Source organism: Rutilus rutilus, assembly GCF_951802725.1.
Source record: "Rutilus rutilus genome assembly, chromosome: 14".
NCBI lineage: Eukaryota > Metazoa > Chordata > Actinopteri > Cypriniformes > Leuciscidae > Rutilus > Rutilus rutilus.
Window position 1 is genome coordinate 5,246,663 of NC_140219.1, and position 14,910 is coordinate 5,261,572.

Genomic DNA, 14,910 nt, shown 5'->3' on the forward strand with positions numbered 1-14,910 from the left:
AGAAAAGTTTTACTGAAGATAGTTTGCAGTTTCATCAGCAGAAGTTCAGCTTCAAGACTCACACAGGAGTTCGTAGGCCGCCCCCCTTACAGTTACAAAGATCACAGCAGTTATACCATTTCCAAGGTCTAAGCTACGTCATTGCTTACAGGTTGAATGATTCTCATTGGCTAAGAAATTGATAAACATAGTAATTTTCCACACATATACAGATAGACTGAAGCATATCTCCATAGATTATGCGGCTGACACTCGGACCCTGAAGTTAGGCACGTCATGACCTTCCAGGTCGCAGAACAACAACTCAGTCAATCTCCAACAATGCCAGTGGTTCCTTAACCTGTAAGCAAAAAGACTAACATACACACCGACACACAGCTTTTCCAAGGCTGGATTTGGCCAGGCTCTAACTATAAACAGGAGTCTCGTCTCAAAACATCAAGATAATGCGTTCTTTCTCAATGAGAACTACATTATAGTCTAAGTAAGGCTTTAACTGACAAATGGTCCCTTAAACTATTGGCTTCAATGACCCCTATGTGTTTTAACACGTTGAAGACCTTTCTCAAACACAAAACATTTCCCTATTTCATTTCTGGAAGCCGGGTTAAATGAGCAAGCACTGTTCCTGCATTCAGATATCAAATACTGACATTATAAAGAATACATGAGGAGAACATTTCAGTAATCACACTGGTAACTTCTATAACAAAGTAAAATCTCCAGAGAAGTTATTCAACTCATTTGATATTTAGAACGAAAAATATTGATTAATACCTTGATTATAATCACTCATTACATATACATTGAAGCAGCAGTGGATTCCCTTCATGTTGAACACCTGTCATCAATGATCTTCTGTTGTAACAGTTTATTACTGTAATAAACCTCCAGAAACTGGGTTCTAACTTGCTTATGAGTTTGGTGTGTTGTTACAATATTCATATATTATAAAAGATAATGTAAATATAAAAATGAAGCCTAATAAAAAAATATGAACTATATACAGTATATATATGTATATATACACTACCGGTCAAAAGTTTTAGATCGGTAAGATTTTTAATGTTTTTAAAAGAAGTATCTTCTGATTAAAAATACAAACAAAAACAGTCATATTGTGAAATATTATTACAATTTAAAACTGTTTTCTATGTGAATATACAGTAAAGTGTAATTTATTCATGTGATCAAAGCTGAATTTTCCGCATCATTACTCCAGTCTTCAGTGTCACATGATCCTTCAGAAATCATTCTAATATGATGATTTGATGCTCAAGAAACATTTATGATTATTATCAATGTTGAAAACAGTTTTTTTACATTTTTATTTCATGATGCTATGATGTATAGAAAGTTCAAAAGAACAGCATTTATCTGAAATCTAAAGCTTTTGTAACATTAAACACGACCGTTCACAAGTTTGGGGTCAGTAAGAATTTTTATTTTATTTTTTGGGGAAATAAATCAATCAGGATGAGTTAAACTGATCAAAAGTTACAGTAAAGACATTTATAAAGTTAGAAAATATTCTATTTTAAATAAATGCTGTTCTTTTGAACTTTCTATTCATCAATTAATTTTGAAAAAAAAAAATCTTTGAAAAAAGATTTTTTCTATGAAAAAAAATATTTTCAACATTGAAAATAATATTGAATGTTTTTTGAGCATAAAATCAGCATATTAGAATTATGTGTGTAAGTTGATGAACAAATTAAAATAAAATTTAATTAAAGCTAAATAGAAATTAAATGTACATAAAATAATATTAAAATTAAAATAAATTGAAAAATAATGACAATAATTTTGAAAAAATTACAAACTAAAATGTAAATGAAAATAAAACAGAAAATATAAAAATGAAAACTTGTGTGTATGATATGTATATATATATAGATACACACATTAATTAATATATAAATATACAATATTATAAAGTATACAGTATAAATAAATAATATAATAATAATTAATATAATTAGATTAATATAATTGCTTCACTAACGTCACTTTCTTTCATTATATCTGAAGTTTTGTTGATTGTATCAGGTAGTGTTTTAATGTTTTTTTTCTCCTCAAGTCCACAGATGAATTCATGATAGAAATCATTTGTGATGTCACTGAAATCTCTAAACGAATACAGTGAAACTGATTTGTCCAATGATTTGCTCAGTTCAGCTGATGCTAAAACATCTATTTCTTGTTAAATATCTCAATCTTCCTTCTCTTTCTCAAAACGGAAATGCTCCGTTTCATTTCCCTATTTATGTCAAAGTAACAAGATTAAAAAAACAGTGTGACTTCCTTAAAATTATGCATTTGCAAATGAGAGAGAGATATGAGGTCAGCGAGGAAATGAATCTCACAGAAGACATTCAGAATAAACTGAGCGCATGATTATGACTCATACAGATGCATTTAATCAGTGTTCATTTACTTTGTATTGTTATTTTGAATGTTTTTGTTAAAGTTTAAGTATTTTTTGTGTGTACATTTTGTTATTTGCATTAGATTTTTTACATTTCAGCTTTAGTATTAGTTATTTTACATCAAGTTAAACTGAATGAAACATGAGAAATGTAGCCTTGGCAGCTATAGGTGAAATAAAGTAAGTTTAAGTTTTTGTATATGTTAATTTATTCAGTTAATGTTTACTTTATTTGAAGTAACAAAATGTTTTTTTCTTTGTTATATAACCCTATAACCCTGGATGCAACATTTAAATAGCCCAACACAGACACGGGTGAAAGTGAACACTGAGTAATGAATATTTCATGAGAGTGAACCCACACACACACACACACACACACACACACACACTCTCCCTCTCTCTCTTCAGCTCAGAGAAGCTCAACACAAGAACATGGACACATCTGTGAGTTACAAAAGAGTAATAATAAGATAAACAAAGATATACATAACTGCTCGTGTTTTGTGTGAAATATGAGTTTAATGCTGATGGAGTTGATACCGTGTGTGTGTGTGTGTGTGTTGTAGGTGGCTGATGGAGGCAGAGCTGAAGAGGTGTGTGAGACAGCGGACAGTAAGACAGATCTGCAGGAGCTCCTCAGACAGGAGATGGAGATGCATATTACTGGTACATCAGTTACATATTGACCATAACCACGACTGAACGATTGCTAGATTTTTTGCTTTCACAAATATAACATTTCTAATAAGGAATAAGGGATTTAAAAGGGATTAAAGAAGAAGAAAAAAGTAGAAAATCAACTAGAATCTAGTGTATAGTAATGCATTTGAACTATATGCAAATTATATTTTGTATTTTAAAATATGCAGTTTATAATATTTCATATGCCTAATATGCAAATGGTTCTGTTAAAGTCTCTTGTCTCTCATTCAATTACAAATTTGTTTGTTTGTTAGATTATTTTCTAATATTTATATTTCATTTAATTCAACTTGATTTCAATGAACAAAATGCTTTTAATAGTTTTAGTTGTAGTTAACAATAATAGCCCTGAATGGAAGCATCGTGCTGGAACATAAATAATATTAAATATTGGGGGACAATTTGTTCATATCTAATTATCGGAGGGAACTTACATCCTTGCACTAACATGATGATGATGATGATGATGGTTTCAGAGGGCAGGACCAGCATTCAGAGGAATCAGGAGAGGATGAGCCGAATCAGACAACTGAAAGAGGAGATCAGATTACAGGAGACACACAGAGAATCCCACCAATCACACGCCACTAGCATGGTGAGTGGCCAATCAGGAGACAGGAACTCAGTCCTGTGCTGATACCTGATAACACAGTCCAGCACTCAACCAGCATTCATTTTAGTAAATGCATTAACTAATGGGACGCTATTTTAAAGTGTTACCATATTGCACAAAAACGTATAAAGCAGGTGTTTTAACTGTGTGTGTGAATGTGTTTGTCTCTCAGGGGGTTCATGAGAAACTCCTGGAGCGCAGAACGAGACTGAGAGAGACTCACGAGAGACTGATCGAGGATGAACTGATGAAGATGGAGAGAGAACTACAAGAGGAGCAGGTGAGAGCAGCTGAACAAGAAGACCTCAAACGGGCCGTTCTGATCATGTGACTGCCTCCGTCCCGTCCGCAGGTGAGTGGTGTAGAGGGGGAGATGTCGTACCTGCGCAGAGAGAGACACGTCCTGGTTCTTCAGATCGAGGCGCTGCGCAGGGAGAACCAGCAAGCGTATGTGGACCTGGAGGACCAGAACCAACACCACCAGCAGGAGGTCCATGAGCTCAGAGAGGAGAGTCTACAGGTGACAACACGGGACATTTACGGCTTTTTAATGATTGGAAAACCAAATTAAGGAATGAAGAAAACCCAACATTAATATCCGTCTTCTTCCTGTTCTGAATGCGAAGACTAGGCTAGACTCGTGCTAAAGTTTTGTTTCAGTATAGTGCCCAAGTTTCCATTTCCCATCTGAATGCTGTCATCTAGTGTCAGGTCTGTGTTCTGCACGCGTGTCCAGGTGTTCAGGGCGTTTCGTGAGGTTCTGGAGGAGCAGAGGAGGATGTCAGAGAGCAGGTACAGGGCTCTTCTCATAGACGCCATCCAGGACGCGGTTCACCTGTCCTCACAAAACCTGCAGCTCCAGGAGGAAGTTCAGCAGCTCCGGAAAACTCAGATTCCCACTCAATGACACCGCTGATACAACATGGTTACCCAATAAGTTACTGTAAAAGATAAAATCAAGCTTTTTCAGTGATTATAAATGGAGATAATTTCAGAATTGATGAGCTGAAATGAATCAACACTGAACTGACTCGAGCTGAATAATGACACTATTGACTTTGTAAGTTTAAAATTGCCTCATATTTGATGAAGTTTGCATGGTTGATTCTGTTATTTTCCTGTTTATTACTGGGAAGCTGCTTTGAAACAATCTGAATTGTATAAGGCGCTAATAAAGGAGGCATGACATGACATTTTCAACTTTATGTCCATGGAGGGCTTCAGTGAGTAAAAACTAACAGGAATGCATTGCAGTTATACAGTTAAACTAACCAGGAGTAACGTGTCAAGCAGTTTGTATAGTGACATCGTGAGATGTCGATGAAAACTTTACAGTATAAGTTCAGTTAATAAGATACGTTAGTTAATAACAGTGTCTTCGAAAATCTAATTAAAGCAATAAGCCCCGCGAAGCCGTGATTTACAGTGAATTTAGAACAACTAAGGGGCGTTTGGCACGAGTGGAATGCCTAAAACCCCCTTAGCTGTTCTAAATTTACTGTAAAAGACGGCTTCGCGGGGCTTATTGCTTTTATAAAACGGTTACTCCATTAAAATATTCATTTTAATATCTATTTTATTCATAAAATAAACACCAGCAACAAAAAAATATAACGTTATAACACATTTTATTCCTCCGCCAAGCAATGTAGTTCCAAAGAGGTTGCCAAGCAACACATGCAGCAACAAAGAATCACAGTTGCGCAGTAATATTAATGTAATGCGGTCACAGGCATAGACATAATATACATTTATATTACACATGTATATTATGTCTATGGTCACAGGTGTATGTTTGTTGAGTAATTTACAACGGCTTCGAACGCGGCTCAACCAATCAGAATCAAGGATCGGAAATCCGTTTGATAAAATATAATAATAAATGCATCTCTACTCTACCATAGTGAAGCACAGAGGAAGAGTGTCATTGTTAGCTGCTGGTGGTATTAGTGAGCTACTTCACCGTGAAAAGTCATTTAATGCTTTGGAGAACAGCAGAATATTGCAGAATGGCTTGCTTCCCACAAAGGGAAAGTTGTTATCTGGGCGTTTCTTCAACTAGGGGCACTTTTAGGCTTGTGAAGTTGAATAAAAAAACTTGTTCAAAAGTCACGTAACACAGTCTCATAAGTTTAAATAATTTGTCTAGTTTTAAAGTCTGTAAGAGGACAAACTTAGATAACAAGAGAAATTGTTAATAATTTACATTTTTTCCGACCTGCAATGAACAAATGTCATTTCCACCACCACATCTCTATACAGCTGTTATTTAAAAACAGAATAACTTATGTCACTCAAGAATTGTCTAAGATCATTTTTGTAACTAGTTTTATCAGTTTTTCCACAATGTACAAAAATTATACATTTGTCAATGAGATAAATTAACTGCCCTAAGGACCAAACGGTGAACTGTACACCTGTCACACTCTGAAATTTAATATTGGTTAGGGCAAGAGCTTATTACAAAATAAATAACTTGAATTTTTATATTAAGTAGAGCATTATCTCGTAAATTGTGGATACATTTTTAATGTGTGATGAGAACTTTTTTAATGTTTTTAAAAAATGTGTGTGGTGATGGAAATGACAGGGTGGTGGTGGAAATGACAATGAATTAACGTGAATGTAGAGAAACAGTAATATTTAGAGAAATATTTATTTGAAAAACTCAACTCATCACACTCAGTAAACTCAAATCACAACGTCAATCTACTCTTGCAATCCATATCAATTGTACTTTGTAATCATAAATGTCATTTCCACCACATGCTGTCATTTCCACCACAGAGGGCAGTGTGGTGGAAATGACATTTCTGTAGTTTTTTGTGAAAAAAGGGAAGATAGCTTCACTGATCAGCTTTGAATTAATACTCAGCATTTCATGCATGCAAAATACTCTTATTTAACTTACATTTTTTTTACTTTTTAAAAACACCCTTGAAGGTACAGCATGTTTCCACCACATGCTGTCATTTCCACCACAGAGGGCAATGTGGTGGAAATGACTGTGGTGGAAATGACATTTCTGTAGTTTTTTGTGAAAAAATGGAAGATAGCTTCACTGATTACCTTTGAATTTATACTTAGCATTTCATGTATGTAAAATACTCTTATTTAACTTAAAATTTTTAACTTTTAAAAAACACCCTTGAGCATGTTTGGAAATGACGTAGAATAAATATATTAACGGATCAAGCAATATTTACCTTGATGAAAATTTTAAATTGCCTCCATGTCCAACATGTGCTCTGATGTCTCTGAACATTTCCATAGAAACCACCTAAACAATCTTTCACACAAACTTTTTAAAGGGACATTACAGTGTTGTGGTGGAAATGACACCAATACTGTGCGACAGCTATATTTTGTATAAAAAGTAATATTGATGGTGGTCTCACATTAAATGCTATAATGTATTTTAATTATTTTACTAGTGCTTAATTTAGGTATATTAATAGTTACCAGATAAGTCATACTTTTAAACTGTATTTTCATTGTTGAAGGTAAAAAGTCTGGGTGTGCGACAAGGAGAAAACAGTGATTTTGACACCTATAAGGAGGTTGAAAAGTATGAAAAAATCATAATAGAAAGGTAGTAAAAAGTTTTTAAGGAGATTTTATTGTTAGTTTGAAAAAGAAAGAGGATTTTGTCCAAAATTGTATGTATTTTTAAAAATATGACCAAAGTACATAAAAGTGCCCATAGTCTAAGAATCACCCATCTAAGAATGATCAGATGTTATTTTTCAACCAGACGTGCTCAAAGATCAAGTCCATCAAGCTCATGTTTAGACCTGGTCAGAGTCCAGATTTGAACCTTATAGTGAATATTTGGTCTCATATTAAACTCAAATGAACTGAGAGACATTTTTCAACTACTAATAAACAGTTTTAAGACATTAACATTGAGTGGAACAACACTGACTCTTCTTCCTGTAAAACGATGTCTGCGAGTTTAAACATTTAAAGAAAACAAATGGAAAGGCTAATCCATGCTAAACTACTTCATCTACAGTATTTGTGCGATTCGTGCTAATTTCCTGACCAGTGATTTGTAATTAAAATGGTTAAAACCATTAAAAGACCACAAAATAATGTACTTTTTTTTTTTGCCCAGTATGTATTTTGCAAAATGAAAAGGTCTAAAATTGAAAGTATATATTTTACAAGTAAAACCATTAGACATGTTAATCACTTACCAAGTCCATATATATTTATTTGCATAAATCAGTCTTAAATATGAGGCTGTACAATTCGTATTCATTTCAACACATTTAATCAAAATAAATACTGACAGATGCATATGAATAAAAACAACAACAAATCAGTACACATTCAGTCTTCATGAGATGATTCACAGTAAGATGCACTTCCAGAATGAGGATGAAGGCAACAGAGATATTTTAGGGCACATGCTGAGAAAATAATAATAATAAAAAAAAAACAGAAGAGGGAAATGAAATAATGAGAGAAATGCTGTGGTTCATACATAAAGAACGATAAAAAAGCAATTGCAATGATATACGTCTTTTGAAAAAGTCTTTTGTGGTTGTCCTCAGTGGCGTACGCTCTATTTTTATATATTTTTTTAACAAATTGCACAAGATATTACTAACTTTTTTATGGTGAACTTAATAAAATGACATATCTTCCAAAAAAATATTTCAACGATTTGTTTTAGTATACTGATGACAATGTAAAGGCCAATTATTTAATTTTGTTGTTGGTGTCGTCCGCTCTACCTGTAATACAGGTACACAGCCCATCCAATCAGCACAACAGGAAACAGGAAGTAAGGTGTGAGCTGTATTCCCAGAAGCCCCCAAGACAACACACCATTTACCAGCATAGCAGAAGATATGACAAAGAGCCGCGTGATTCCCGTTCCATGTTTCATGATGACGGACATAAGGAGCCCGTTAGCGGCCTGTCCCGCGATAATTAGCCAAACGAGCGTGGAGAAACCCTCCAAAAAGCCCTGCCGCCCGCCGCCGGAGAGATGCGACGCCAGATTGATGGCCACGCCGAAGACGTACAGAAACAAATTCTGGAGACTCAAAGGCAGCCGTTGGGTTTTCAGCACCCGCTCGGTGTAGACGGCAGCCAATCCTGAGATAAAACAGTACACAAGCACCAACAGCAAACCCCAGGATGTGATGTGAAGCCGGCCCATGGATTCGTCCTCCAGTGATGGTTCCCGATCAAAACCGGAGTAGCTGTGAGAAACGCCGGCGGCCACGAGCATCCCGAGAGCGAACCACTGCCCGCGCCGGAGACGCTTTCCCAGGCAGGACGAGTAGAGGAGAGCGGTGGACACGATTTTCAGGTTACTGAGCACTTGGAAGGAGCTGGGATCCATGTAGGCTTGCATGAACACCACCAGGTTGTTGTTGAAAGCGTAGAGCACAGCAGGAACGGCGTACGGCGTCACCGTCATCACAGACACCGACACTCTGAGGGCGGAAAGATTCCCAGATGCCAACAGGGAGGCGAATGAGACCAGAAGCTTGGCGAACTCGATCAGAACCACACATGACGACGGGCTGAAGGGAACGTGACCGTCGACTTTGGTGAGCGAGATGAGGGGAGCGTGGGAACCGTAAATGAGAACCAGGAGAAGCAGGAGAAGGACCCATCGTCTTCTGAGAGGAGGTTCTGCTTCAGAAGAACCAACATTATCTACCGCAATCATGCTCGCGATCTGCTTTCCAAAGTACAAACTCAGCAAACCCTACAAAAAAAAAAAAAAAAAAAAAAAGCACTAGGACGAACTTGATTCTTGAACAGCAAAGTATAAAACAAAATGGACATGATGTTATGTCTTGCACGACTTGGGAAAAACGTTCGGTTTGCGATTTTCCTGCGAAAAAAATTGGAATTGCAATTTAAAATGTGATTTAAAAAAAAAGAAAAAAGAAAGAAGGTTTGCTGTGCTTGTTTGTAGGGCTGCACAATTTGGCCGAAGATTTAGTAATTATATATCAATATAATTATAAAATTATAATCATGACTAAATAAAAACATTAAACAAGAAATGTTACTTTTGTAATGTTTCAAAGGTAAAATAAAAAATGAATTTTTTAAGAAAAATTATATAATAATTTTACAGTACAACTAGAAAAATAAGTACAACTGTAAAATTAAAATACTAATATTTTTGACGATTATTATTAAATAAAAAACTATTGTAATATTTTTGTTAAAAATTAAGAATTTAAGAACGTTTATATAATTTTTTTTGACAGTACAACTATAAAGAAAAGTACAACTATAAAATGACAATACTAATATTTATAGCTGTCTTAATTTCTTCATTTTCAAACGTTAAACCATCGAAGTTGTATTTGGGCGAAAAACTAACCATAAAGCCGCTCTGAGACGCTGCAAACACCGGCGTGTGTAAATAAACACAGTGCTGCGCTTCACTCTGAAACTTGGTTAAGGTTAAATCACAGCCTTTGCGATGTGATAATCGCTCTAAGCCATATCGTGCAGCCCTACATGATGCCCATTATAACAGTCTTCATTATAAAGTCCAAATCCACACTCACATATAGACCTCAAAACACAGTTTTTTTTCTAAACCAACAGGTTTGTTCATGAGGGAAGGAGCTCCGATGTGACGTTGAATGACATGCTCTCCTCTTCAGTCTGAATTCAGTCCACTTCTAATCACTGGGTCCTTTCTTCAGGGAGTTCAGGAAGTCTCGTACGGTCTCCTCGATGTTGGGCACCTGATAGGTCTGAACAGCGCAGATTCCCGTCAGCGTTCCCAAAGCGACTCCTAAGATGGCAGACGAACGCATTTTGGAAACCACATACCCAGCCAGGAATCCTTTCAGGAAGGGAGACGCTAATAATGACCCACCCTAAGAAACACAAACAGGACAGTTTCAGCTGCTGCCTGGGAAGTGTGCAGTCATTGAGCTGTCCATATTACAGTATATAAAGAGCAACATCTATATAACATACTCTCTTCTGCTTACCAGCCCACTTTTAACCACTGATGGTCTGTAGGTTTTTTTTTGGTTTGTTTTTTAACAAAATTCACTAAGGGCATTAATGAAGTATGTATAACGTTTATATTTTTTCATTCACTAAAATAAATATTTCATTTTGCTTTCTAGAAACTGGTAAAAAAATCATGGCATTAATTACAATAATTTAAAATAAAAATATATTTGTGGCAAAAATATCTGCTATAATGCTATATATGCTGTAAAAGTAATTATTTTTCAGAAATTATGTTAATTGCTTTTATAATAATAATAATAATAATATAAAGGAAATTATTTAATTTAATTTTGTTGTCATAATAATATTAGATTTAATATTTTCCTCACACTGTGTAAATGGATTTTTATACATAAAAATATTCAGCTGCAAATATTCAGCCCCTCACAAGGGGATCAGTGTATTTGGTGGTACTTAGCATTAAAAAGTTTGAAAACGCTTGCACTAGGATATAATTAAGTAATAGGGATGCAATATACATACATATATACAGACCCTTTCCAAAAAATTTGAATATCATGGAAAAGTTTATTTATTTCCATAATTCCATTCAAAACGTTAAACTTACATAGATTATAGATTCAGGGCCCACAACTTAAATGAGTTCAAGTATTTAGTTGTTTATTTGTACATAATTTGGGCTTCCAGCTCATAAAACCCACGAAAACAGGATTTCAAAAAACGTGAAAATTACATGAAATCACACAGTAATTACACAGTCATACCATGGTCATTGAACCAGGTTTTGGTTCTTTTGGCAGTGTGGGCAGGTGCAAATCCTGCTGGAAAATGAAGTCAGCATCTCCATAAAGCTTGTCTGCTGAAGGAAGCATGAAGTGCTCTGAAAATGTCCTGGTAGACGGCTGCGTTGAGTGGACAGCACAGTGGACCAACACCAGCCGATGACCAACACAGACTGTGGAAACTTCACACTGGACTTCAAGCATCTTGGATTGTGTGCCTCTCCATTCTTCCTCCAGACTCTGGGACCTTGGTTTCCAAATGAGATGCAAAATTTGCTCTCATCAGAAAAGAGGACTTTGGTCCACTGTGCTTTATTAAATCCAGAGTCAACGCAGCCGTCTACCAGGACATTTTCAGAGCACTTCATGCTTCATTTTCCAGCAGGATTTGCACCTGCCCACACTGCCAAAATAACCAAAACCTGGTTCAATGACCATGGTATCACTGTGTAATTACTGTGTGATTTCATGTAATTTTTTGAAATCCTGTTTTCATGGGTTTTATGAGCTGGAAGCCCAAATTATGTACAAATAAACAACTAAATACTTGAAATCGTTTAAGTTGTGGGCCCTGAATCTATAATCTATGGAAGTTTAACGTTTTGAATGGAATTATGGAAATAAATAAACTTTTCCATGATATTCAAATTTTTTGGAAAGGGTCTGTATATCTATATATATATATCAGCACCATATTTGCATCAGCCATAATTAATTAAATTTAATTAAAATGAAAATAACTACACTTTCCGATTCAAACACACACTCTTCTTCTATGGCAGGTTTCTCTCCTTTCCTAATTTATATTATAATGTTTTAATAAATCATTTAATTTGAATAATGTTACATGAATTTAATTTAGTGTGCGAGTATTTTCTGTTTACGAACAGGCAAAACCGTATCGATTTATAATATCAACATATTTATTATCGGCCAAAGCAAAACTAATAAGCAGTTCAGAACCAAAGTTTCTGTATGTGTTCCTCAGCATGTTAGGACCGGGCCGGATCAGAGTCGTGGATCTGGTTCTGTGGTACCTGTGGGATTCCAGCTTGAACCTCATTCTCCACCTTCTTCTGGATCTCCTCCAGTTGGTCTTTGAGCTGAGCCAGATCCTTCAGTCGGGTCACCGGATCCTGAAACGGATCCGACACACATCAGATCACATGCTGAACAACATGCTGTTATAAGAGTAATAAACCCTAAGAAGCCGTGGCATGATTTACTGTACAGTCAAATTCAGGTAATCACGGCTTCACGTGGCTTATTGCTTATATAAAACAGTTATTCCACACACCTGCAAGGTTTCATTAACAAAACACATAGACACCAAAATGTAATGTTATTGATAAAAAAATATGATTCTTCCACCAAGCAGTGTAGTTCAGCAGCAGGACGTCTAGGAAGATATTTAGAAGAATGTCAGTCACCAGACAGTTTCTGGTCTCATTGACTTCCATAGTAGGAAAAAAATATACTATGGAAGTCAATGAGACCAGAAACTGTCTGGTTACTGATAACCTTCTAAATATCTTCCTTTCTGTTCAGCAGAAGAAAGAAATTCATAAAGGATTGAAACAACATGAGGGTGAGTATATGATGACAGAATTTTCATTTTAAAGTGGGAGTATCCCTTTAATTTACAATGGCTTTGAACACAGCTGAGCTCAACCAATCAGAAGCAAAGACTGGAACAATCCATTTTATAATCATGTTTGGACAAAATTGACAGATGAACTCCTTTTGCTCAATTTCTAAGCACTTTCAAGCTGGTTAATGAGATCTTTTTTTATTTTTTATTATTAACTTTCAGAAAACAAAGACACTTAACATCAAACAGAAGAGAATGATACAACAGATCTTCTATTATTGTGTTTGGCAGTCCTTATCATTAAAGAGTTTGAAAACACTTGCACTATGATATAATGGAAGTACAAACTAATAATAAACTAATTAAATTGGATGCAATTTATATCAATGGCCATTTTTATTGTATCCATAATAATTAATGTATTACTTTTATTTAAAAATTCCAACACATACTCTTTATCTATGGCAGGTTTCAAATCTAATAATTTATTTCCTTATATTATGTTTTAATAAATAATTTAACTTGAATAATGTTACATGAACGCAATTTAGTGGATGTACTTTCTGTTTAAGAACAGTAATAGACAGACAGTACAGACTTATAATATCAACATATTTATTGATATGATGTGATAAATCACATAGGCCTAAATTACTTATTATTTTATCTTGATCAATTTACATATTTTCTTGTATCCCACAAGGAAAACATTAAATTCTACAGATAACATTATTCAAAATAAGATGTTTCTATACATTTCTTATTTCTAGTAATTGCAGTTAATCAGATCTTACAAGTGTGATGCTTTTCTTTCTATGACAGCCGTCTATAATGCCAAGAGTTCAGAAAGGCAGCAGTGACTTTACATTACTCCAATAAAGCGTCACAACAGCTCTAATAACCAAACAGCAGGTGACATTGATAGCACAACACTTAAATATAAACGACATACCCGATTTGTCCCTATCTGTACATTAATTCATTATGAAAAAAAGCGTTGTTTTAGAGTAGCCAGACCGTGGTTTCTCACCTTGTCTTCCGCCATACTGCAGAAATGATAAACGATTCAATGTGCGCTCGATTCATTTGCCCTGAATGAATGACGACTCGCTCGAACACAACTACTCACGCTGTTTTACTTTTAGTACAATGGCTCGAAATAATAAATATAACATTTTAAATGCATATTTTCCACTAAACGTTTATTCAAGTTATTAGTATCATTATTCAGTTGTACATAATTGTCCTCCTGACCGATCTGGGGTAAACGGCAATGTCACGTGCTACCTGTTACTTTCCTCATCGCTGTTCATGATTGACCAATCACTGTAGTTTTTCATTACGTTATCAGTTTTGTGTTATCAAGGTTGTAGGGGCTGATTTCTATTTGCGTCTTATTAAAACATGCCTCTTTTGGAAAGACTTAAATTATATTATTAATTTTTTTATGACAAAAAATATCCTGAGATTTGACAACGGCTCAACGGATTACTCGGCTCCCTGAGCACCAGAGCGACAACTACTTGAGAAATAAATATTATTAATTGATTTATGAATTAATCTCTTATTCTTTTTCTTCATATCTTTCTGATTCACCCTTTTCTGTCGTTAGCAAATTGTTAACTATTTCCCCCCCTCTGTATTCTGTTGACAATGGGTATTGTTGTTCAATTTCGTGTATTGAACACTAAAATGTGTATTATAAACATGTCACCTCTGTATTTTTGCATTAATAAAAACGGCATGTTATGAAAAATTAACAATCGGTTTTCTGTTAATAAAGTATATAAACCTTCAAAAAACATTGTCTCCTAGG

At 35.0% G+C, this 14,910-nt stretch overlaps 3 protein-coding genes across 3 annotated transcripts; 1 reads left to right on the forward strand and 2 right to left on the reverse strand.

The window, feature by feature from the left end:
• The first annotated feature begins 1,945 nt into the window (after positions 1 to 1,945).
• Positions 1,946 to 4,937, forward strand: LOC311303928 (uncharacterized protein). Its single transcript, XM_084430675.1, has 6 exons — positions 1,946 to 2,875; positions 2,998 to 3,097; positions 3,610 to 3,728; positions 3,919 to 4,026; positions 4,099 to 4,266; positions 4,483 to 4,937. The coding sequence occupies exons 1-6, from the start codon at positions 2,864 to 2,866 to the stop codon at positions 4,651 to 4,653; spliced, it is 678 nt and encodes a 225-aa protein (XP_084286801.1). The 5' UTR covers positions 1,946 to 2,863; the 3' UTR covers positions 4,654 to 4,937.
• Positions 4,938 to 7,799: 2,862 nt separating this feature from the next.
• Positions 7,800 to 9,444, reverse strand: LOC311303924 (putative UDP-sugar transporter protein SLC35A4). The gene has a single exon (XM_084430670.1). The coding sequence runs from the start codon at positions 9,436 to 9,438 to the stop codon at positions 8,485 to 8,487; it is 954 nt and encodes a 317-aa protein (XP_084286796.1). The 5' UTR covers positions 9,439 to 9,444; the 3' UTR covers positions 7,800 to 8,484.
• A 157-nt stretch (positions 9,445 to 9,601) lies between these two features.
• Positions 9,602 to 14,828, reverse strand: LOC311303930 (SLC35A4 upstream microprotein-like). The gene is made up of 3 exons (XM_084430676.1): positions 14,125 to 14,828; positions 12,541 to 12,639; positions 9,602 to 10,615 (listed from the first exon to the last, which is right to left on the reverse strand). The coding sequence occupies exons 1-3, from the start codon at positions 14,137 to 14,139 to the stop codon at positions 10,415 to 10,417; spliced, it is 315 nt and encodes a 104-aa protein (XP_084286802.1). The 5' UTR covers positions 14,140 to 14,828; the 3' UTR covers positions 9,602 to 10,414.
• Positions 14,829 to 14,910: the final 82 nt, after the last annotated feature.